The sequence below is a fragment of the Mytilus trossulus genome, chromosome 8 (genome assembly GCF_036588685.1).
Source record: "Mytilus trossulus isolate FHL-02 chromosome 8, PNRI_Mtr1.1.1.hap1, whole genome shotgun sequence".
NCBI classification, from domain to species: domain Eukaryota; kingdom Metazoa; phylum Mollusca; class Bivalvia; order Mytilida; family Mytilidae; genus Mytilus; species Mytilus trossulus.
The window spans coordinates 62,158,022-62,184,507 of NC_086380.1; the positions used below are offsets into that span (position 1 = coordinate 62,158,022).

Consider the following 26,486-nt stretch of genomic DNA (forward strand, 5'->3'; position numbering starts at 1 on the left):
TTTACAAAAATTACTAGACGCACGGATGGAACAGCTGACAGGAGAATATTGATCACAACAGGAAAAATTAAGCATTCCACAGCATTAAAAGACTTTTGGTTACATCTAAATAATCTCACCATTGATTGGTGTATATAATTCCCTATAATTTATATGGATTGTTGTAAACTATTGTAAAGTTGCTTAACTCTTAGACTATTACACTAATATCAATATATTAGAACCCAGCTTACCTGTATATATCCTTTGATGAAAACACTGAATTTCATACACAAGATAGTTTTTAATTTTATTGTAATTGATATATTATAATTTCTTTACCTTTTTAGAAAAAATAGTATTTTTTTTAGTGCTAGATATTTAGTTGGGTAAACCATTTAGTTGATAGTTTCTCACAAGGACCTTAGTAAAATTTAAACAACTTTTAATTTGAAATGTTACTTTAATTGTATACTCATATATGAATTGAACAATATAAAAAGAACATTATTTACAAATGACCGTTTATACTACATGAAAATCCAAACATTGTAGCGCATCGCGCGAATGAGCACTTCTCTTTCAAATCTCACCACTTCTCCCTATCAGTTTCAAAAAGAGAAGTCACTTCTCCCTATAATTCTGAAGTAGTGTGAGCCCTGATTAACTGTTGTCTACAAAATAGAAAAGAAATTAATTATTTGAAAAAAAAATATTACAAAACATAACAAGTAAAGAATATAGATGTGTTATTATGCTTTATAAATGAACAGAATTGATGGAAGCACATGGTTAAAATGGACAGAAGTTAATGAAATTAGCATGCAGTTATAATAAAGTTTATTAAAGTATCAAATTTTTCCCAAAAATATGATTATTTGAGTGCCATGGTTTATATAGTCTTGATACCTTAACAAAAAGCTGAGTATCAGCTAAATTTTCCAATTATGCTGATATTTACTGTAAATACAAAATATGTATCTGCATTAATAAAATTGTGATTCACTGATGAAAATCTTCAAAAATGGGAGCTAAATTCATGAAATTATTACATTTTCAAGCAGTGCTATGAAATATTAACATCAAGTTTTTGTTTTGCAACTTGTATACTGTCACAATTTTTGGAAATGATAAAAATATTGTGAAAATTTTTGAACTCTGCCTATTTTTATAATATTTGTTTTTATGTTTACAGAGGATACAAAGTATTTATGGCAGGGTATTGTGCAATTAGAGAAAGGAATGAAGAAAAGTATCTCAAACTTCCAAATCAAAGTACTACTTATGAGATTATACTGCATCATGGGTAAATTAGTAAATTAATACAGTAGATGTATTTTTAGAGCTGTTCTAGAAAAAACTTGCCCCCTCCCCCAGGCAGGAATGGCACATTTTTGGTGGAAGAAGACGTCAAGTCTTCTGAAGACCTTAGGGGCTGAACATTGAGCCTCCGTATGCCGCATTAGTTTCTGTGTATTACAATTTCATAACAACTTAAGATTCCTGAAACCGATTTTTACACATGATTAAGCATCTGAATCATTTAATTTGTAAATTAGGATTGAAAAACAATCACTATCGTAAATATGACCCTTTTATTTATGTAAATTATTAGATTTCATCTCATCCACATGAACGTTATTTGTTTACTTGTAACCGGATGTTTTTACTGTAGATATTTGTATTACCCATGCATGAATTTGGTATCAGGACAACTCGCCCTGTTAACAAGTTTGCCCTTGAAGTTACGAATTTGCAATCCTGTAGACAAGAAGATTTTGTTTTTTTATAAATTAAAAGGATCTATTTCTTATTAAATTGTTGTCTTTATTCATTGTTTTTCTTTGTCATGTGAATTAGATGCCCTTCTACTTCAAATGGTTTGAATCTATTTATAAAATTATTCAAGACTCAGTTGACAAGAGCAGTACGTTGCTGTTTGGAGAATTTGATTAAACTTTAAATGCTCATAGAAAAAGAAATATAATTGAAATTGAATGTACCTTCTTCTGAATAATTTATTGCAATATAAATATAAATCCCCTTTGACAAGAGAAATCTGACTTATTGTTTTTATACGACCGCAAATTTTGAAAAAATTTTCGTCGTATATTGCTATCACGTTGGCGTCGTCGTCGTTGTCGTCGTCGTCGTCGTCGTCCGAATACTTTTAGTTTTCGCACTCTAACTTTAGTAAAAGTGAATAGAAATTTTAACACAAGGTTTATGACCATAAAAGGAAGGTTGGTATTGATTTTGGGAGTTTTGGTCCCAACATTTTAGGAATTAGGGGCCAAAAAGGGCCCAAATAAGCATTTTCTTGGTTTTCGCACTATAACTTTAGTTTAAGTTAATAGAAATCTATGAAATTTTGACACAAGGTTGATGACCACAAAAGAAAGGTTGGGATTGATTTTGGGAGTTTTGGTTTTAACAGTTTAGGAATTAGGGGCCAAAAAAGGGCCCAAATAAGCATTATTCTGGGTTTTCGCACAATAACTTTAGTTTAAGTAAATAGAAATCAATGAAATTTAAACATAATGTTTATGACCACAAAAGGAAGATTGATATTGATTTTGGGAGTTTAGGTCCCAACAGTTTAGGAATTAAGGGCCAAAAAGGGACCCAAATAAGCATTTTTCATGGTTTTCGCACCATAACGTTAGTATAAGTAAATAGAAATCTATGAAATTTAAACACAAGGTTAATGATTATAAAAGGAAAGTTGGTAATGATTTTGGGAGTTTTTGTCCCAACAGTTTAGGAAAAAGGGGCCCAAAGGGTCCAAAATTAAACTTTGTTTGATTTCATCAAAATTGAATAATTGGGGTTCTTTGATATGCCGAATCTAACTGTGTATGTAGATTCTTAACTTTTGGTCCCGTTTTCAAATTGGTCTACATTAAGGTCCAAAGGGTCCAAAATTAAACTTAGTTTGATTTTAACAAAAATTGAATCCTTGGGGTTCTTTGATATGCTGAATCTAAAAATGAACTTAGATTTTTTATTATTGGCCCAGTTTTCAAGTTGGCCCAAATCGGGGTCCAAAATTAAACATTGTTTGATTTCATCAAAAATTGAATAATTAGGGTTCTTTGATATGCCAAATCTAACTGTGTATGTAGATTCTTAATTTTTGGTCCAGTTTTAAAATTGGTCTAAATTAAAGTGCAAAGGGTCCAAAATTAAACTAAGTTTGATTTTAACAAAAATTAAATTCTTGGGCCTCTTTGATATGCTGAATCTAAACATGTACTTAGATTTTTGATTATGGGCCCAGTTTTCAAGTTGGTCCAAATCAGGATCTAAAATTATTATATTAAGTATTGTGGAATAGCAAGTCTTTTCAATTGCACAGTATTGTGCAATGGCAAGAAATATCTAATTTCACAATATTGTGAAATAGCAAATTTTTTTTTAATTAGAGTTATCTTTCTTTGTCCAAAATAGTAAGCAAGAAATATCTTATTGCAAGATTTTTTTTTAATTGGAGTTATCTTTCTTTGTCCAGAATCAACTTAAATCTTTGTTATATACAATATACAATGTATATTCACTTTTTACTACCAACTGATAAATTTAAATAATCTTTACCATTCAGTGATAACAAGCAGTTTTTTTACATTTTATTTACAGTTTATTTTATGATGTATTTAAATGAGTGGTTATTGTTGCAAACTCCATTAGAATATTTTAATTGAGATTAGTTTTGGAATAAGGGAAAGGGGGATGTGATTAAAAAATTGGGTTCAATTTTTCTCATTTGAAATTTCATAAATAAAAAGAAAATTCCTTCAAACATTATTTTGAGAGGATTAATATTGAACAGCATAGTGAATTGCTCTAAGAGAAAACAAAAAATTTAAGTTCATTAGAACACATTCATTCTGTGTCAGAAACCTATGCTGTGTCAACTATTTAATCACAATCCAAATTTAGAGCTGAATCCAGCTTGAATGTTGTGTCCATACTTGCCCCAACCGTTCAGGGTTCAACCTCTGCGGTCGTATAAAGCTACGCCCTGCGAAGCATCTGGTTACTTGTGCAAAGGTAATCACGTGTGGCGGCCATATTGGTTTGTTTACAACTATGTGAACAGGTGAAGAAGCCTTTAGAACCATGACCTAAACATAAATAATATCTGAAAGCGTAAACTTTAAGCAACACTATTTTATCAATCATGAATATTTTCAAAAATTTAAATTTGATTATTTTATGAAATAAAATTATAACAATTACGATGTTAGATTAGAGATTCTATACAGACATGCTTTGGTCTATTTATAGCCAAATTAGTTTACCTGTGTGAAAACAGAGACATATTTGTGAATATATGTCTCTGGTGAAAATGTAAATAATTTGTTTACTACACAAGTAAAGACAAACTATGGATGGAAGATAATAATTAACATAAATACTTCAGGACATTTGATTGATTTTTAATAAATATAGGATTTAAAAACTGCAAGTGGAAACAAATTTAATCATTAGCTACATAATCAGCTGATAATTTTTTTTCGCAAACATCGTGATGATGTTATTGATAAAAATCACTCCATCAATCCTCCAGCCCTTTCACATATTAAGCAATAGATCTACTTATTATTGTAGAATATTCAATGAATATACATTCAACCAACGTCTAATTGAATATATTGGGTAATCAGATATTTTTAGCTGACAATTTGGGTATCCCATTGGCCGGAGTCTACTGTACTACCATAAACATGATAAAGATAGTAAAAAGTATTTTTTTTCACTAATTTATTGACAATTTATTGACATAATACTTGTTGAAACATATTTTATTTTTGTATTCAGGTTGGGACCATAAATTATGAGTGGTGTCCTTTAAATGAGGGACTGTCCCTAAAACAAGAGGTCATTTTACTGTTGAAAAAAATAAAGAACATTTTTAAGATTTTTATTAAACTCAAAAGTGGAAAAAATCATTATATTTGGAACAACCTTTCTAAATGAGGGGTCAAATTAATAAAGAAGATATAAGTTTAGAAACAACAGAAAATTCTTTTGACATGTGTTGACCATTCAGTACTTAATAGATGCTTAGTTCTTGGGGAAAAGTTTCATCAAATAATATGAATATAAATGACTTTTTTGTGCTCATTTTTTACAGTGGGTTGTAATGATCTTCCAGTAAGGTTACCCCTCATTTGGAGTGTTGTTCCCAACCTGTTAAAGGTCCATCTTTGTGCATAATTCAATAGGAAATTTCAACAAGCATCTAATATTCTTACTCTAGAAAATAAACCCTGGTCTGCTAGCTACATGTATATCTTTTCTACCGATTTAATAACTAGAATCATGCAAACAGACTTAAGAAAAAGGCATGTAAGTTCATCATACAAAGATGACACTTTTTCTAGACAATCCAGATCGTGCAAAATACTTCGCAAAAAATTGTAACCTTTAAAATTGTTGTTGTGCAGTAAAAACCCATATGGGAACTTTCAAAAGTTGGCGGGTATGTAACAAGTCTTACTCTTTTTATGCTCCATTTATGGGCATTATGTTTTCTAGTCTGTCCGTCCGTCCTGCTTCTGGTTATAAAGTTTATGGTCGAGGTAGTTTTTGATGAAGTTGAAATCCAATCAACTTGAAACTTAGTACACATGTGTTCCTTATGATATGATCTTCTTAATTTTACTGCTAAATTAAAGATTTTACCTAATTTTCATAGTCCACTGAACATAGAAAATGATTGTACGGATGGGAAATTCATGTACTTATGACCTTTTCTTGTTCGAAGAAAAAAAAAGTACATCATAACGATAATGTAAAAAAGCAGCCTGGGTTTGTGGGGCTGCTTTTATGGTAATTCAAGTTACCTTTTATTCAACTTCTTCTACCTCAGAGCTATCAGCTCTTTGATTAACCCCACCACCCACAGAAATAATAATAAATTAGAACAACACTCTCTTTGCCTTTTGGTATTTCAAATTCAAACAATCACACAATTTTTTTTAAAAAGATTTCTTTCCTTGTAGGAGAGGTGGTAGGAGGGGTCCTGATCCCGAAATCCTGGGCTTAAAAACACGAGATCCCGAAATCCCAGACTTGAAAACATGAAATCCTGAAGTTCCGAAAGTCGAAAAAAAAAATTCCCGGATCCCGAAAGGATTAGTCCTGAAATCCCGGGCTTGAAAACACCCGATCCCGGAGTCCCAGTAAAGGTCCTATCCCCCCTTCTTGGAGGACATTATATTTTCTGGATTAGCCTTACAAGTTTTTTTTTAATTTTCAGTCAATTTTTGATTGAATCGAGATCTGTACAAAATATTGTTTAGATGTTGTGAAGAAAATCATCTAGTTTCCTGTGATTAATCCTATAGTTAAGTTAGTTCTCTCAAAGTAAAGTTTAAATCCTGTAAACATATTTAAATATCTCGATCTCTTTATTGTATTGAAAAAAAATGGCCTTTGAAAGAATCTTCATAATGTTTTCTAGCATATAAAAAAATATTAGAAAATATCAAAATATTGTATCCTTAATTTATTTTCGTCTTGTAGTCACATGAAACAGCTTCTTATCTAAACTCCAGGGATAGGTTAAAAGTTATCTGAAATAGATTAAATGTTTTCCCAAGAAATTTAATTTTCATCTGTAATTATTTAATGAAAGGTTAAAATCAATAGATGTTTAGTGATTAAACTTGCAAAATAAAGGATGAACAAAAATATCATGTTAAACTTTACAACTTCAGAATAATAATACAGTTACATGAATTTAAACTTTATAAGTTTAATTTTGTTTTACTAACCAACTTAAATGTTTAGAGACAATTATACCCGTTGTAAGTGTACATGTCACTAATGTTTCTGAATAATTTAGGTTTGTATATAACATTTGTGTTTGTTATTTCAGGTGTATATGGACCATGTCACACGCTTTATGAAAGTTTAGAGGTCAAACATATCATGAATGATACATTAGGGTATGTTAGACATTAGAAATATATAGTATACTCTTAAAAAGACAAGAAAACCTAAAGTTTTCATCAGTAAACAGTGTGGCAAATTTTAAAAGGTGTATTTAGTGCATTGAACATTTTGAAGAATTTTGATAGAAATTTTAAGATCAATTTTTGTACACCTACTAAAAATATAAATTAAAAGTAGTGAATGCTAGTGGTGAAATATAAAGCAAAAAAAAAATAAGGTAATGATAGGAGTTAGGAGCTTTGCAATTGTGTTAATAGACCTTTTTCGATTGGTATCAGAAATATGTAATTGTCTTAATATTGAACTTCTGTGTACAAACCAAAACAGAGAATTCACTGATTATTTATAGATTGTATTTACATATATCATTTCAGTCATACAATATTTAATCACATTGGTCGACTGGGACATTTTATGGCTGCTTGTGCCACGTATGGATCCATGTTAAAATTCTTTGCTGTTAATCACAAAGAGGTAAGGACGAATAATTGTTTAAATTGTAAAATTAAGGATGAATATATGGGGAATTTGTCAAAGAGCAGAAAAGCCATAAATGGGTCTTAAACACAGTGTGAAAATCCTGCATGGGATTTTTCCAGTCTTACGCACAAATGATAACAATACATGAACAATATCTGTTTATATATGTATTTGTTTATTTGTATTTGTTTATGATTTTGTTTTATGATTTATTTGTTTATATGTATTTGATAATGATTTTATTTTACTTCAATTTGGGACAGTTTCGTAGAAATAAAATTTATTTTTATTTTTTCATACTGGAAAATGTTTGTGCCATGTTAATATCATGATTTGCCTAAAAGAACTTTAAAGTGGATAATGACAACTGATAAGATGAAATATTATGACATTGCCTCTTACACGTTTACTTAGGTTTATTGATGTTAATGTGTTAAAATTGACTCATTATATTTCCAGACAGCTGAATATCTTATAGCTTCTTACAAGTATGGATCTTTTAATAAGGTATGTATCTTTTTTTGCACAATCTAGGGGCATTATGTAATATGGTCTTTGCTTTCTTTTGTTTGTTCATACTTCCGTTCGTTTGTTTGTCCCTCATCTGGCTAAAGTTTTTCATCAATGTAGTTTTTTATGAAAGTGAAGTCCAATTAACTTGGAACTTAGTACACCAGTTCCCTATGATATGATTTTACAAATTTTAAAGCTTAGTAGAGTTTTGACATATTTATTAGAAGGTCCACTGAACATAGAAAATGATAGTTCAAGTGGGCATCCATGTGCTTTGGACACATTCTTGTTAGTCATAATAAAGGGAAAATATAGTCATGATAGTTACTGAAACAAATCTTATTACACTACGAACGATATTTCTAAGCTTGTTTATCAGACTAATAGTAACTTCTCAAAAACAGTTGAATATTTGGTCAGACAGATTGAAATGATTCATATACCCAACAAAAATTCAGTCAGATCAAAATATTTGAGAAAATAATAATGAAAAATAACAGATTTGATAAAAGTTGTTCTTATTTATCAAACCTGTATTAAGTGCATGTTCAGCAGAAATGAACACAAAATATGAATATTAAAGAACTTTGTGGTGAACTTCCTAGTGATATATCCCTTTATTTTGTAGATAAATGAGTTTGTGAAATTCCGTAACAGATTACAGAACTCTATACAGTATATAAGTGCTCAAGTAGAAAGTATGTTACTGGACATGGGAATGGAAACATCAAAGTAAGTACCTGATATCTGTAGGTAGTGGGAACAAATATTTAAAGAAAATACAAAACATCCAGAGTAAGAAAAATATCAGATTGTTATCAAAAATTGCTGGTGTAAATAACAGAGATAAAATCTTAAGTTATTTAATTATAAACATTAAATTAAAGATGCAAAATTCCAAAGTTACTGTTCCATATACACAAGAGATTACTTTTGAGTTTGATGCATTTCTTTCATAAACTCTGGTTTAAGTGAACATTATTTGTGCGTTTAGGGGCATTGTCACTTTTGTCTAATGTTGAGCTTGTGGTTGGAAAACTATAATGCTATATTGCACGAATTATTCGTCAAATTGAATTCTTATAATTGACAATCAGTGCTGCTGTCATTAGGGATTTGTGAATAGGTACTTACAAAATAAACATTATTTCTAGTTTATACTGCACAATTACTATCACTTAGAAGCTTCATGAATGCTGATAGTGCAGGGAGACAGGCAATCCCCTCTTTCTGGTAAATGTCATAATGTCGCGCATAATTGACGTGTTTTTTTCTGGTGATGGTCAAAAGTGGTCTATTGTCGCAATTGGATGTTAAAATACTATTCATACTAAGGCTTACTTTCTTTGCTTATATTCTTAAAAATATTAATTTAACAGGTTGTTTTTGGTAAATCCATAATTCTTAATGCAAATAAACCATTTTTTTGTAGACATCAGAAAACAGAATTAATGGTGTCATACATGGCACTAGCTCCTGACAAAGGTAGGAAACTTATTAAACCATAGATCATCTTACATTTTGCCGTCCTTTGATTTTCCTATAATCCTTATAGTTATAGATTATCCCTAGCTCTTCGGACAAGGGGGGGGGGGGTTGTCAGTTACAATCAAGGATGAAATTTTTGTGAAGAAACATTCTCCTGTTTGAACATAAACCAAAAAGTAGTCACAAAAATACTGAAGGCTGAGGAAAATTTAAAATGGAAAGTCCCCAATTAAATGACAAAACTAAAAGCATTATCAAATCAAATGAATGGACAACTGTCATATTCCTGACTTGGTACAAGTATTTTATTAAGTAGAAAATGTTGATTGAACCTGGTTTTATAGCTAGCTAAACCTGTCACTTGTATGACAGTCACATAAAAATTCCATTATATTGACAACAATGTGTGAATAAAACAAACAGACATAATAGGTAAAAATGTGAATGAACAAGTATGTGAACAACTAAATCTTACCATACAGCCTTCCATAATGAGCTAATCCATTAAAGTAAAGCTTTGAAAGTCATGCAATCACAAAATGGAAAATATTTCACTTTGTATAAATAATTAATCTGTGCTTGTTAATGTTTGTATTCTCACATCAGCACATTATGTATGTTTGTAGAAAGGACCCCCTATGAAGATCTGTGTGACAACAGGGATTTATCTTTGATGAGAGCATGGGCCTGTCCTGTCAAGTAAGTATGAAAATAATATTTTAATTTGATAATGAATAAATGGTTAAGAAGGGAAAAAAGCCAGTAGATTAAGGGAGCATCAAGACTTATAAGTCTAAAAGAGTCCTACAGAATCTAGGGGAAAAGGGGGGGGGGGGGTTGAAACTCTTTGAAAAGACTAAACTAATCTCTACAAATTGCTATTTAAAAAATTTACAATGATCAATGCAATTCCACCAAAAATCAAATTAAGCTCAAGTGCTCTATAAGAGAAAGCAAATCATGACCCACCAAACAATTTTACATTTTTCAAAAATAGATAATAGGCGGCTACCTTATGAAAATGTTAAATATGTTGCTTAACACAATATGAATCCTTTCTAAACTTATGTGCTGCTCTTGCTAAAAAAAAAGATTAGTAATGATAAGCTGAAAAGGTGATTAATGTTACATAATTGACTAAATTTTAGAACCAGACTAATAAAGATGTATATTTTCAGGTGTAATATCAAAGAAGCAGAAGAGTATTCATTCAAAGAAGAGGTAAATTTTCTTGCCAGTTTTATCATTGATTCCCAAATATGGAGATCATCATGACAATTTTTTACCAAAAAAAATCTGTTTAACTAATGTTCATAATAATTTCATGAAGCCTCTAATTTTGAAAATGCTACAGGTGTTGAGGAAAAGTTGGCTCATTGGTGTATGTCTTATTGCCAGTTTTAATTTGACACAGGTTGTTATATATATATGGTGTGAATATGTATAATGTTTGTGTTTTTCTTTACAGAAATTTTACTTGAACATTTTTTAAAATTTTTTTTTTTAGTCAAACATGTTTTCATGATCGAATCAGAAAATTCTGATTTCAGAGCAAATATATGTACTGAAATAAATGTTAATATTTTTATTTTACAGAAAGCGTGGATACAAGTTCGAGATTTAAGTTTAAGAATTCTTGGTGCATGTGTAATATTAGGACAGCAGTCTGTTGGAAATATAAACAATAGAAATGGGGTCGACCATGAAAAGGTCAGACCCATGAATGAAGTGTTAGAAGACCTTATCAAACAATTTAAGGATCATTTAACAAATATTCAGGAGTTTTCAAAACCATACAAGGTAGGTGTTAATAAAGGTGTTAATACAAGGTAGGTGTTAATACAAGGTACGTGTTAATAAAGGTGTTAATACAAGGTAGGTGTTAATAAATTCTATTTACAGTACTGTGGATTCATTTATTTTCGTGGGTACCAATTTTCATGGTTTGAGGAAAACTTACATATTCATGGATATTTAATTTCGTGGTTTTGGCAAAGTCTACACTCATTCCTTTATAAAATTTGTATTTCGTTGAACATTTGAATTCGTGGTTCTCCTATACCCACGAAATCCACGAAAATTGGTATCCAACGAATATTAATGAATCCACAGTACACAATACTTATTACTACAAAATATAGATAAGTTTGAAATTTGGTGTTGTCACTTTAACAGTTCAAGAGATATCTTTATAAATGGAAAAATTGCTGCAGATTTTTTTCTTTTCTATCCACGAACTTTAGTTTGCCTCATCAAAATGATATGAAACTTATACATAATACTTTCAACAAAAATTAGATCAAGTACAAATTTGGGTAGCATCACTTTTACAGTTTTTCAGTTATGTCCCTTTATAACTTTATATGATATGCAAGTGTAGTCATCACCCCCATTTATTTTTATTTAGATACGTCCATCTTCGTGTTATTTGCAGTCGCACATTAAGTATAAACATTAAATCATATTGCCCTAGAAAACTATTTATAGAATACTGACATACATATTGAATCTGATGTCTCAAACAAATGTGTAAAGTTTTTTCTTATTTCAGTATCCTACACAAGGACCTTATCCAACAAAATTATCCAGTTACTTAAGTGATAACCACAGTCAAATCTTCACACAAATGGTTGACACTGTTGTTTATGTGTATAAACTTCAGGAGGAAGGCTTCAGTAAGTTAGGGGGAGATAATTCATGTGTATAAACTTCAGCAGGAAGGCTTCAGTAAGTTAAGGGGAGATAATTTATGTGTATAAACTTCAGGAGGAAGGCTTTGGTAAGTTAGGGGAGATAATTTATGTGAACAAACTTCAGGAGGAGGTTTTGGTAAGTTAGGGGGAGATAATTTATGTGAACAAATTTCAGGAGGAAGGTTTTGATAAGTTAAAGGGGGATCATTTATGTATACAAACTGCAGGAGGAAGGTTTTGGTAAGTTAGGGAGAGATAACTCATGTGTATAAACTTCAGGAGGAAGGCTTTGGTAAGTTAGGGGGAGATAACTCATGTGTATAAACTTCAGGATGAAGGTTTTGGTAAGTTAGGGGGAGATAACTCATCTGTATAAACTTCAGAAGGAAGGCTTTGATAAGTTAAAGGGGATCATTTATGTATACAAACTTCAGGAGGAAGGTTTTGGTAAGTTAGGGGGAGATAATTTATGTGTACAAACTTCAGGAGGAAGGCTTTGGTAAGTTAGGGGGAGATCATTCATGTGTTACAAACTTCAGGAAAAACCACAGTCAAATCTTTTAAACATTGCTAAATATGAAACGTTTACTATGTTATTGAGTTGAATAAATTATTTCCCTATGCAATGTAATGAATTTTTTTCATTTTTGTTTACAGATAGCAAAGATGATGAACAAGAAGAGAAACTGAAATCCTGTGTTCCTAACATATTAGAAGGTGATAGTTTTTTTCTTTGTATCTTAGAAGTCTTCCTTTTTGTGGCAAACAAATGTGAGAATCTTTATTTTGATGAAATTGAATGCAATGTGCCTTACTGCCTTGCTAAATTACTTATGAACTATGCTGCCTGGATATATGTTTAATGCTTAAAAACACTAGTTGTATACTTGTAGCAATGATGAATTATGCTATAACTCAAAAGCACACATTTATTGCTCTGAAATTCAAGCAAATTTAGTACACTTTAAATGGTTTGATAGTCTTTACACTGAAAATATTATTTGTACCTGTCAGGAAGGATGAAATGGGCCTATATCTGTTGTTGAACAGCAAGAAGTTTTTAGAATTTTTAGTTGCATAAATGTGAATGAAAAGAATGAAAAATCTGTATCATTTAGATTTATTGTCTATGTATATATTTTCAGGCTTATTATCCAAACATAGATGTAGTTTAGTCCAGTCAGAAAACGATAACAAATGTGTAAATCCCAAAGTTTTAGAAAACCTAGTATTCTTATCAGAGGTATGTAACAAAAGTTGACAACATTGTTTGATTAGGGACGACATCAAAAGATCGATGTAGGATACAAAACTTAAATCAAATAGTTGAGGGGGGGTGGGCACGGGGGTCAAAATTCTGCAAGTTTTGTATATCTAAAATCGATTTTTACATGTATCCCTATTGGTAAATCATGGGGATGTGGTGGTCAGTGAAAAAACTATGTGAATTAAGTTTTTTATCCTACATTGAACTTTTGATGTCGTCCCTTAGAGCGAACTAGTATTTGATATCGATGGTAGACCAACATTCTCATTAGTTAGTAGAAAATTCAAATTAAAAAGAGATAAGATAACAAGCAGACAATTAAAAATCATACTTTCTGAAGTCATCATAGATACCAGTATCAAAACTTTATGCCAGACATGTGTTGTTTACAAAAGACTCATCAGTGACACTTGAATCAATAAATGTTAAAAAAGCCAAATAAAAAAATATTTGAAAGACTACATTTTAATTTTAGTACATTTGCTTTTACCAAAAATCACATGATTTTAGAATACATTTAATAATATTTTTTATAATAATTTCATTTTAACCTACTATGCATTAAATTTAACTTTTCCGTTTACTTTTACGACAATTTTAATTCAAATATTTTCATATATCTATTCAAGCTATCTTTCAAACTTAACACTGTCATTCAATGTTGATAGATATGACCTACAACCGCATCCAATGCAGTAATTCTTGTTCAATCTGTATAATATTACTATGTTGGGTTTTTTTCAGACATTGTCACATGTAGTGATATTAACTGGTGTTTGTCTTAGAATATTAAAACCATTAAAGTCTTCATTCAATAAGAAAAGTAAGAAGAAGAAAGATGCTTCACCAGTAGCTATGGTAAATATTCTGTTAATATTTAATTACATAGATGAGTCATAAGTATTCCATCATTTTGATTGGAAGACAACGACCACCTTTGTGTTATAAAGTGATATTTTATATGATGGACATGGGCAATGTGTCAAAGACACAACAACCCGACCATTTATGATGGATATAGGGAATGTATCGAAGAGACAACAACCCGACCATTTATGATGGAAATGGGGGAATGTGTCGAAGAGACAACAACCCGACCATTTATGATGGATATAGGGAATGCATCGAAGATACAACCAAAGCATAAAACTTTGACTGAATGTTTTGTGCATGACAATATTACATTAACACCATAACAAAATTAACTGCAGAGTTCGCGAAATCTTTTTTTCCCTGATGGTCCTTGAAGAAAGTCTGCTGGTCCTCACTATTTATTCTATTGAAAAATACTAAAATTGTGTCAGTCCTATGCAAATATTTTGGAGTTAAAATCCTGAGGACCACCACTTTTCTCAAACTCTGTTAAACAGTACAAACAGAGTATTCAATCCTTACATGAAGATGCATGCTTTCAGTTTGGGAAGCAAGCACACATAAATTGGTGAATTTGTAATCATAGAAATGTATTTCATGTAGTTATAAAGATTAATATTGACCATGCTAATTTGTCTTCTGTCCTATTTCAGCCAAGTATATTTGAGAATTATAATCAACATCTAACTGCTTTGGAGACAGTAGCAAAAGATCTTCACCAAGCTGTCCTAGATATTGACCCTGTATTTTTATCCATTGATCTCTCAAACCTAAGTTTAACAGAACCACTAACTGTTGATGAGGTAAGTCATGCGACAAACTTTTATGTCATCCTTTCTAAAGGAAAAAAAAAGTATAGGGCATACAATACTGTTAATTCAAAAGTTTTTGCGAAGTTTTTATTCTTGCAATTAATGTGACTGAGTGACTATGACAATATTAAGAACTTGCATTCAGATATCTGATACATATATAAGTATGCTGATATTTTCCTGAAACCCCAAAAATAAGTTGCAATTTTGTCCATTCTTCAAAAATTGCAATAATAAATGAACACATTAATTTACAGTAATCCCTTGTGTTGTTTTCTTTGAATAGAAAGTAGGGATGCCTATAGTAATAAACTTTACAATGTAGTTAATATAAAGAAATGGAGATGTGGTATGATTCCCAATCCTTCAAAGTTCAAATGAAGTGGATGTAAGCAATTATAAGCAGCCAAACGGCCTTCAAAATGAGAAAACCCATACTGTATGGTTGGCTACAAAAAGACCAGACTTGAGAAGATAAATTCAGTTGGTAAACCTAATGACCAAATAGATAACAAAACAGTGGACAAAAAACAACTATGTTCGACATTAACCAATGAAAAACACTGAACTTCAGGCTCCTGACTTGAGACAGACACATACAGAACGGTATCAGCAAACATATACAGTAATAAACATAACTGGGGCAACAGTCAATAGTCAAATGCTGTGAAATAACATTACTGTGAAATTGGATGTGCCAAAAATCAATTAGTTTAGTTTCAAATAGGATAAGGATATTAAATATTAAGACACAGAAGACTTTTGCTAATTTATTTCTGTATTGTTTTGTAGGAAGATGCTGCCATAGAAAAAGATATGTGGAAGAAAGTAGAGAAAAGTTACCAGGTCTCAGCATGGGAAGTCACTGAGTTTCTTCACAACAAAATGCAGTATTTAAATGACCTCAAATTGTGATATATTTTAATTTGTATTCTGTGTATACTTGTACGTATTATTTATATGGCTGTTGAAAGCAGTAGGTCTATTTTTAATGAAGATATGCATGCTAATGAACAAATTGATCAATATTTTAGAAAAGAACAGGCAATGTGTCAGAGTTTGATAAATAATAGGTAACATATAGCACATATGTAAAGCTTGCATGTGAGTGAATGATAGTATACACTATCTTTACATTCATGTCCATTCTGGAAAAGGTCATTCTTTGCTGTACCTGTATCAGGTCAATTGTAAGGGTCTCTACACACACAAGGTTGATTTGAGTAACAATTGTGTTTTTGTATTTAAAATGCTTCATAATTTGACCTTGAAAGACCATGAGTTATTCGGATGCTTTTGTCATTTGTTTTTGTTTTTGATCTACTTTTAAAGTTAAATGTCAAGATTCCTCTGTCTGCTTTTGTTGAACAAATAACAATTTGACACATGGTGAACCGTTTGACACATGGTGAACCATTTGACACATGGTGAACCATTCAACACGTGGTGAACCATTTGACACATATTGAACCATTTGACACATGGTGAACCATTTGACACATGATGAACCATTTGACACATGGTGAACCATTTCCTGAATTGATATGAAAGAGGGTGTATTTGTACAACAACAATAATTGCTGAAGTTGAATACAGTTTTTATTTGTAAATGGGTGTTCAGGGTATTGTATATTGTAAAATTGAATGTAGACATAATTTTGCTAATGACTATGTGAAGAACATTTATACATAGTAAAAAACTAGCTTCTGGTATCAATAAAAGTAATCTTTTTGTACAAATCTTCCTTAAAGAAATGTTTATGTCAGTATGGTAATTGTGTGATGAACAGACGTGAAAAGGCATTGGCCTCCACTTGAGGATGATAGCTGCTCTTTTCAATGCTCTTCAACTTTGTACTTGTTTGGCTTTATAAATATTTTGAAATGAGCGTCACTGTTACGTCTTATGTAGACGAAACCTGAGTCTGTCGTACTTAATTATAATCCTGGTACCTTTGATACTACTTTTCAAACTAACATTGAAGCTTTTTAAAAGACTGTTAAAAATTGATAGTACATGTATATAAATAACCGAAAAAAGAAGCATAAATATATGGAGGTTATTAATTTTGGAGATATGTCATCGAAAATTTGGCAGGAAATGATTTTCTCTAAGATTTTCATACATTTTACATAAGCACCTGTTTCCTTTTAAAAAGTATGAAAATATAATATGTAATTTATAAAATTATCACATATGGCATTTTAAACTATGTTTTTAAAAAAAAAGTATTGCAATTTATGAATAATACCTGAGGATTCTGAAATGTACCTAACAAAAAGATGAAAACAAGATCAGCAAATATTCTAAAGGGGAAATGCAACTCACATATTCACCTTCTAGAAATATTTTGTAACCCATTAACTTTTTTATAGGCAATTGTTACCTTATTTACTGCAGTATTCTCAATACATTTTTTATACAAGCAATTTAGATACACCTTTTAACAAGATCATTTCAAAACAAGAGTCAATTCAAAACTTTAATGTATGTTACACCTTTGGAAAGCAGAAAAATGGATTTTTGTATTCGAATGCTGCCATATTTATAGTTCTTAATAGTTGGTTAAATTTATATGTATGGTGATGTTGGGATGATTTTTTATCCAATGGTGATCAGAAAGAAATTTGGAGTTATGCCCCCTTGTTAATGTAAACTATGAGAAAAATTGCTTTGTACTATATAACTAGCAAGCTTGCAGTTTTAAGGGAATTTATAATTTATCTGAAAGATGAATAATGAAAGATATTTAAAGTCAAGGTTAAAAACCAAGGGTGATTGCATTTTATAATTATAAAGATAGTGTTAAGGATATTTTCCCACCCTCATAGTTATTCATAGATTTTTGTGTAAACAAAATATGCAAGGTTTATATAAGGGCTGTTCCAAAAAATACTTAGTCCCTCCACCACCCACAGAAATCAAATTTAAGTTAACACAATACTCTTTGCATTTTGGTATTTCAAATACAACCCCCCACAGAATTTATTTTTAAGTTGCCTTCACGGTGGGGAGACATAGTATTTTCCAGAACAGCTGTTAACAGATTTTCATAAATGATTGCTTTTTTTATAAAAACTAAAAGATCTGTATTATAGATTTTCAATTTGTTGTAGCCACAATCTTGTCATCCTTTTTTCAATTCAATTGATTCATTAAATACAACTTGTCAACATTTCATACATGTCATTTCCAACAGGATGGGTTCCTGCCACGAGTAGAAGAGGAACTGCCTACCTATTCTGATGCACCTGATTTAACCTGTTTTATATGGAGTTCATGTTGCATGATACTGAGTTTTCGTGCCCCACTTGGGGGCATTCTGTTTTCTTGGTCTATTTGCCATCTGTCCCGCTTCAGGTTAAGTTTTTAGTCGAGGTAGGTTTTCATGAAGTTTGAGTCCAATCAAGTTAAAACTTAGTACACTCCTTCTGATATTAACTTTCTAATATTTATGCCAAATTAGAGTTTTTACTCCAATTTCATGCTCGGCTGAACATAGAAATGACAGTGTGGATTGGGCATCCATGTACTATGTACACTGTTTTGTACCACTTTGTTCGTTTTTTAGCAATTTTGTTGTAAGTACTCTTCTACATCTGACCTATGAATTGTTATTACATCCTTGGTAAGGTTTACAATTTTTTATGAAGAAACTTATTGTAGAATGGCAGCAAAGTTGTTACCATAGCTTAGTAATCTGCCTTCATACTGACTTTCTAAAATGTGCTGTAGATAAAAAAAAAAAAGGTTCCAACTCTCTCATGCAAAGTTGACTTTTGATGAATTTTGCTGTTCTTTTTTCATTCCTTTTGAGTGACAAGTTGATAATATAATCATTATTTTCATAATCAGTAACAACAGTACAGAGATCTACATACATATAGCAATGACAACAAACTTATAGATGGACTTAAGAGTGGAAATCTTGGAATTTTTCTTGTTATAAAGATTTACATACCAAGTTCTTATTAAAAAAAAGTGCTATTTATACAGAATTTCTTCTTCCAAATGACCTGATCAAATTTGTTTGTTAATGTTTTATAATTTTGATATTTAAGAGTTTACCTGGATATTTCCATTGTAAACATTTTTTTGTACTGAATCATCCTTTTTGCTCATTTAGTCCAACCGCTATCATGTGAAGTATATGATTAATGTATCCTTTGTTCAGAATTATAGTGGATAGGATACAATGGTTGGTATGTAAAAGCTAATTCCACCTTAGTTGTAGCTAGCATTTTTGTCATTTCAATGAAATGATTGAATTTGATGATGTTTTGTTCTTCATGCTTAAAATAAGCTTGGTCATGCAGAAAACATCAACCAATGATTTTTTTTTTCACAATTGTTTATAACATTTTAAGACTCAACACTACTAGATCAAACATATCTTTTGTGTCTGGAATACAAATTTGGTCATTGCAATTCTGTTTTACAGTTTTTTCGATCTGCTTTAAAAGTTAACGGTCAAATTACAAAAGTTCAGAAATCCATTCAAGAACCTTTTTATGTCTGAACCAAATGTTAAAATTGAAAATTGAGATGTAATGCTATATATAATTTACCTTTCCAATCCATATTTAGCTTTATTTTTAATTTTTTTTTTCATTCCTCAGTGTTAGTTGGAAGTCTACATACCTATAACTTTTATGCTACTACTTTAAATTTGTTATTGAGGAAAACCCATATCAAAGCTGTTTGCATTGTCAATTTGTATATTGTATTGTGAAAACAATTTTTTTTCAACTTGAATATTGCATGGAAAGATGAGCATATTATTGAGTATTTATGTTGCATAGTATTATTTATTGAGCATGAGTGAATCTATGAGGGATAGATGTCTTAAGGGTAGGAACCTGAAACTACACATTTTTAAGTCAAGTGAAGATGAATGTACCTGTAATTAAGAATGAACTCCTAAAAAGATTCCCTCAGGTGTTAACACCCTTTCCAACTTTCCAACAAATGCTGGGATAAAAATGTTTAGTGGTTTTCTAGCTGCTTGTCAAGTTTTTTCATATCGCACACCAAACTTGCCTGGAAACTTTTGGAAATAATAATACACTTAAATGTAACAAATCATCCAGATTTATATCCTTGATATGTGTGCTAATTGTTTTGATGAACAAGTTTGTGTACAGTTTACATTATTATTCTATACTTGTATATTGTAAATTTTGTACATTGTTTTCATAATGGAGATAAAAACAGAAATGAAAGTATCTAATGCTGTGTGTTTGTTGTTATTTTACCTGAAATGAGGACATGTGTACACTATTACACTAATGATATTTCAGCTCAATGACAGGGTATTTATACTTGAGGAATATCAGACATTGAAATGGCAATTATACTGAGATAACATCATCTTTTTGTATTCAGGTAAATGTTCTGTGGAATTGAAGAACTCGAAAATGTAAGTCTTTTAATCAGGTACCATCTTTTTGATGTTTCTATCCCGCATATGTCCATTGTCCTTGGCCTTATTTTCTTTGTTGGATGACTAAATTAAAGACGCTCTAAAGAGCCTATGATGCTTGCATGGATTTGTCCACATTGAAGAATTTTATAAATCATAACTAAGATCCCTTTTTAGCTCATCAGGCTCAAAGTGCAATGTGAGTTATCTCTTTCATTTAATGTCCGTTATCTTATAAAAAATCATTTCTGAAACTACTTAGCCAAACTGTCGAACTTGAAAGATTTCGGAATTTGACCGAAACCTGACGTTTTTTGAGCTTATATCTGAATTAATGGGCTGCATGGCCAGGAGATGGCATCAAATGGCAACGAGAGAAAGGCGCTGGAAAATTAGTCCAACTTTGAGAGAGCAACCAAAGTTTTAAAGCTCTCAATTGTCTCAGCACACACGAGATTGTCTGGTAGTCTATTCAAATCAGGTATTGTTCTTACAAAGAATGACTGTTTGTATTCAGATTTGCTAAGTGGAATTTTGAAGCACCGGCTGTTGTGTTGAGCAAATTTGTCTACAATGTTTGTTGTTTTAAAGTCACTAAATTGTTTTGGTTTAACTTGTCGTCTTGGTCTCTTTTTGACTAATACTGAGTCTTGTGGTATAGCTGGTACCAACTCCCCGGCCACCTTGTAGAGAAAAGTAAGTACTATGACGACGTCTTTTTTTCCAGTGTTGGAAGTTTTAGTTAATTCATTAGTCTCCTTATGCTACCTTCCTCTCTGCTTGTGTAATCCCCACTGATGAATGTATGTGCTTTCGTGGGCTATACTGGACAGTTGACTTTTCGTCCTGTATCGAAATGGTGCCTAAACCTTTACACTCTGAGAAAACAATTTCGGGTTGTGAAAGATTATATGAGTCTCTGTAAGATTAGAAACAATTCTTACAAGAGACTGACGCTGTTCACTGACTGAAGGTTGCAGTTCACGCAAAAAAAGAAACACATGCTGGTCTGTGCCATTGGTGGTAAGAATGGCTAGTTGTTTTAAATATGTATCGATTTCCGCTGCTGAAGCCTCCGAATCAGCAACTTGATTATCCACTTTATATTATTTCTAGCTTTTGCCTCAGATATTTCGTTAACAATGTTCTTCTCTTCACGGCAGATCATTTGCCTAGTTTCTATATTATTTTGAATAATTTGGTTACGTATTGAAAGTATTTTTGGCATCGTTGCATGCTATTTCAAGCGGAACGACTTTATCACATGACCTATGACTAACCGACATGCAATGTCGGCAGCAAAGAACATCATGGTGTGTACAAAAGAAATCCATCGTAAAATCTGGGTGAATAGGACATTGTGTTTGTGAAGACAAAGTATCACCAGGTAACATTGTCGCTGCTTGTAGATCAATAATATGATATCGCATTATACTCAGTTCAATCCAACCTCGTGATGTACTGTTCTGATTAGGGGTCATTGATGAGTACGTTAGATGCATGACTTTAGGATTGAATACACTGTTCTTGAGGTTTAAACTGGGGAGATTAACGCACAAACTGAATAAATGTATGGTTTAGTGCATTCAAAAATCCCACCAACAACGTGGGGTGATCTCAGGTGTTCCGGAAGGATAGCAGATCCTGCTCCACATGTGCCACCCGTTGTGTTGATCATTTTATTACAAATCCGGTAAATAGTCTAACTCGGTAAGTCACATTCATGAAAAGGGAAGTAGATTGTAGTTACGACGTAAGGAACATATCCGATACCATCTTTGAAACGGGTATTCCTAAAAGGTGCATTACCTGTCAAATTCATAGACAATGCTTTGACTCAAATTCTCATATTTGATTGATAACATACTAAAATATATTATCCGAGTTACAGAAAGTCCAAAAGAAACAATTAACAATGAAATGATTCGTTGTAATGTTTTCAGCATTACGTCAGTACTTTGGACTAGACACCATCTAATTAAGGTTTATGTACCCTTCTGTAGCCATTTTTGTACGAACCTTTCAAACTTGAATTGTATCAAAACTACAGATATAATGCATAATAGAGATATACCAGTTTGTACATATTCCTAGGGGAACCATGATGCAAAGCCTTATTTTTTACTGTTCCATTGCATTTAATAGAAAAAGAGGACTTTGTGGCAAATAAATCAGCCTTTATCCTTGTACTCTCATATTTGGCAATTTGATGACTGATAGATATAGGATTATTGCATGCAGTGCTAGCATTGATTTCCTTAAAACAAGTTTATAAATGTAGTTATTGGTTAAGACAAGTATAAATATGGCCAAAATCAAGTACACCTTTTAGGGTGCGCTCGACTTTAGTGACTCAGCACGAGGTGTTTTGGAATTTACAGGTTACTTAGAACTTTTTGTAAAAAATAAACACTAGCACATCATAGAAAATTAAGTGAGTAATTTATGTTTCAAATTTTATAACAAAAATCTCTGTATTAAAGGCTGTGGATTTTCTATAAAAATCTTGATTTATTTGCCACAAAGTCCTCTTTTTCTATCAAATGCAATGAAACAGTAAAAAATAATGCTTTGCATCAAGTTTCCCCTTGGAATATGTACTAAATGGCCTATCTCTATTATTCATTATATCTTTAGTTTTGATACAATTGAGGTTTGAAAAATTCGTACAAAAATGGCTACAGAAGGGTACATTAGATGACCTCCGGAGAGTGCAGGTACTCATATTACTTGATGTAAACATAGATATGAATTTTATCACACAAACAAGCAAATGCAATCCTTTAATAGCTTAATTTATGTGGGTCTATTTGATAACATGTGATATACATGTATATTGAATATATATATAAATCTTCGTTTTATCTGTATTTTTGTTTGGGGAAATTCCAGGTAGCACCTGGTTATACTTTTTAATTTTGACATTTTTTTGCTTTTTTAATGTACTGTAACTGTTTGATGCATGCTTAATTAATCGCCAGGTAAGAGTTAAAGTCATATGAAACGAGTGAGTGGTGAAAAATAATGTTTATCCAATTCTTGAACCAATGCATGTATACTAGTATATCATAAACTTAGTCCTCTGTGCACGAATTAATGTTTTTTACGCAAATATATCGTTTAATCGTCAATTTTTTTTCTCTCTGTCTGTTATGATTTAACAAATATGGCTGCTCATTAAATGCCGTGTTTTGAAGCCGAAGTTTACCGATAGTAAACAAGTAACAAAAAGGATGGGTATTGAGCACGTGTTTAACATGTACAATCAGATAATTATTTATTTTAATGACAGATCCATGCGTATTGCGATCACCGGATTTTTACGAGAAGGGTTACGCGCAGGTCACTATGCATACGGAAATTATGTCGACGAATTGCTTCTTGCTTCCTGGAAGGAAAGCAATTAAAAATAAGAAAACTTCTAAATGTGGACAAATTAAAAAAAAAAATAATAATTTGAGTTTTCTTATGACTTTAAACTATAGGTCACATATATATATGAATTCAAATCAGGCTGATAGTTATCAAAGGTACCAGGATTATAATTTAATACGGCAGACGCGCGTTTCGTCTACATAAGACTCATCAGTGACGCGGACTACTGGGCTGGTGATACCCTCGGGGACGACACGTTCACTAGCACTTTCAAGCCAATACTACCTGCTTCAGCAATATTTATTCAAACTTACTGCTAATGCAAAATATAATTGGATAATTCTGCTTTGATAACTATTTGACACCAAACAAAAATATTTGCTTTTAACTGGTAGCTATGTTAGAAGTAATTGCCTGAAAATAACAATGTGTGGTTATATATAAAAAAAAATCTATAATAGATTAGGAAGATAGAAACTGTAAACAGCAAAACTAATCAGATTTACAAGATCTACAAAAATAGCAATATAAACAAAACAATCGGATAGTCCTTTGAGGAGTAACAACATTTACTTTTATGGTTTTATAGTTTTTGAATGTTAATATTCAGGTCTTCTAATATTAATCTTATATTAAACTGTAATATGTTTGGGGCGAAGTAGGAACTGGATTATTTAACCACTATAAAGATAAGATAAGAAGTTTCAACAAGCTAGTAGTAAAGCTTCATAAAATAACAATATTTGCATAAAAGTCTAAAGCAGCTACCAACAAGATAACACAGAAGATAAAGATTGCACTTTTTTTTATATTTAGAAAGCAATAGTTGTGACTCAAAACCTGGGATGACTTTTGTTTTGAAGGACAACACATATCTTCCAAGGTTAGCATTGCCATTCATGAATGTAAAAAAGTAAAATGCCAAAAATATCGAACCCCAAGGAAAATACGAAACGGAGAGTCCTTTATCAAATAGCAAAGTCAAAAGCTCAAACAATTCAAACCTATGGATTACAATTGTCACATTCCTACCTTGGTACAGATATTCAATTTCTCATGAAGAATTTTTTTTAAATAAAACTTGTTTATTTAGTTGACATTCTATGATTTTATTTATGTAAAACAAGCTACAACGTTTCTACTGATTATCTTCTTGGACTGTCTTTTAATCATCTGATTAACAACAAGCAAATAAATCAACTGAATATAAAATTAGAAATTATCTGCAAAAATAACTAAAATATTAATGAGACTTGATGTTGTAATAAAGTTACCGTTCAAGACTAAATTCGTCCACTTATTGTTATCATATGGTGTATGAACACTATTGTAGAACCACACCGTTATAAACAATGTTAAACGCGCGTCTGGCGTACTCAATTATAATCCTGGTACCTTTGATAACTATATATAAGGAGAAGCTGTCAATATGCTCTCAGGAAGACTTTATTAACAAATGTACTTTGTCATCACCTTCTCGGTAGCCAATAAAAAGTGTTTGCATCGATGATACCGCTATTCCAACAATATTTATCCCGTTTCCAATTCGTTTTACAAGTGAGTTTTTTTTTAGCTTGCTATAAACCCGGGTTTAATGAGTCTTTAATCAACCTTCTCTACATAAGAAATATGACAGTTATTATTCATTAATTTTGATGTGTTTGAGCTTATTTTTCATCAAATTCATTTTTTAAAATTGGAAGACATGAATAAATAAAAGAAATAACTTATAATAACGAATTGAACAAATAAAATAAAATATCAAAAGCAGAACTAGGCTTGGTTTGGTATTTTTTGTTGCCTCCCTTTTTGTCGCGGTTTTACCCAAAAATAAAATTATACAAAATTTTAAATTCTTGTTATTTACGTATATTTCCTTTAGTTTTTGCATATGTCAAAGTAAATCATAATGTTGCAGAAGTTTCTGTTGTATCAACTGTTTATATTTAGTTGTTTTATTATATTTATATTTGTCTTTTTTTTTTTTAATTTTATTTAAGCGGCACTGATGAGTTTGTTGTAGACGAAACGAGCGTCTGATGCAAATATATAATTTCAATCCTGGTATTTTTTGATGAGTTTATTGCGACATTTCTGCCCTTGTCAAATAATCTTTATTCATGGAATTTATCAAGTCAATTTATAATAGCCAAAACTTGCATTTTACCCCTTTGCTTTATTTTGAGCCATGTTGGCCATCTTGATTGACAAGAAGGGTCATAATATGCATTTGTTGAATAAGTTATTTATTGTGACCATGTCTGTTTAAATTTGACCCAGTTTTTTCAGAGGAGAAGATTTTCGTAAAAGTTAATGGACGACGGTGGATGAATTGTAATAATTGGGAGATATATCCTCCGTATGCAGGCGTTGCTAGAATGTTGCTACATATACATAGAAAGTTCACAATTAGCTGAAACCATTTCTTTTTTGTCGTAAAGGTAGGCCAAATGTAGTTCAATGAACATAAAAAAAATTGTTGTAAAGTTAATTATTAATAAATTCTGTTATTTCGGTACATTTTTAATATAGACTAGATTCACATTTCTCCGTGTTGTTAATAAACAAATACTTGAAATAGTGAGAAAACACTATCAAATTAAGACTAAAAAAGAATTAG

At 31.3% G+C, this 26,486-nt stretch overlaps 1 protein-coding gene across 1 annotated transcript in view; it reads left to right on the forward strand.

Annotated features, from left to right (window-relative positions):
- The window catches only part of LOC134681236 (N-alpha-acetyltransferase 25, NatB auxiliary subunit-like), a 37,921-nt gene extending 17,617 nt beyond the window's left edge, over nt 1-20,304 (forward strand). The window contains exons 14-28 of the mRNA XM_063540754.1: nt 1,175-1,285; nt 6,866-6,935; nt 7,317-7,416; nt 7,882-7,929; nt 8,564-8,667; nt 9,368-9,420; nt 10,050-10,122; nt 10,602-10,644; nt 11,020-11,223; nt 11,975-12,098; nt 12,774-12,833; nt 13,262-13,359; nt 14,128-14,241; nt 14,910-15,059; nt 15,861-20,304. Of these exons, the coding sequence (XP_063396824.1) occupies nt 1,175-1,285; nt 6,866-6,935; nt 7,317-7,416; nt 7,882-7,929; nt 8,564-8,667; nt 9,368-9,420; nt 10,050-10,122; nt 10,602-10,644; nt 11,020-11,223; nt 11,975-12,098; nt 12,774-12,833; nt 13,262-13,359; nt 14,128-14,241; nt 14,910-15,059; nt 15,861-15,983 (1,475 nt within the window). The 3' untranslated portion in view covers nt 15,984-20,304. The remainder of the gene's footprint in view (nt 1-1,174; nt 1,286-6,865; nt 6,936-7,316; nt 7,417-7,881; nt 7,930-8,563; nt 8,668-9,367; nt 9,421-10,049; nt 10,123-10,601; nt 10,645-11,019; nt 11,224-11,974; nt 12,099-12,773; nt 12,834-13,261; nt 13,360-14,127; nt 14,242-14,909; nt 15,060-15,860) is intronic.
- The last annotated feature ends 6,182 nt before the right edge of the window (nt 20,305-26,486 follow it).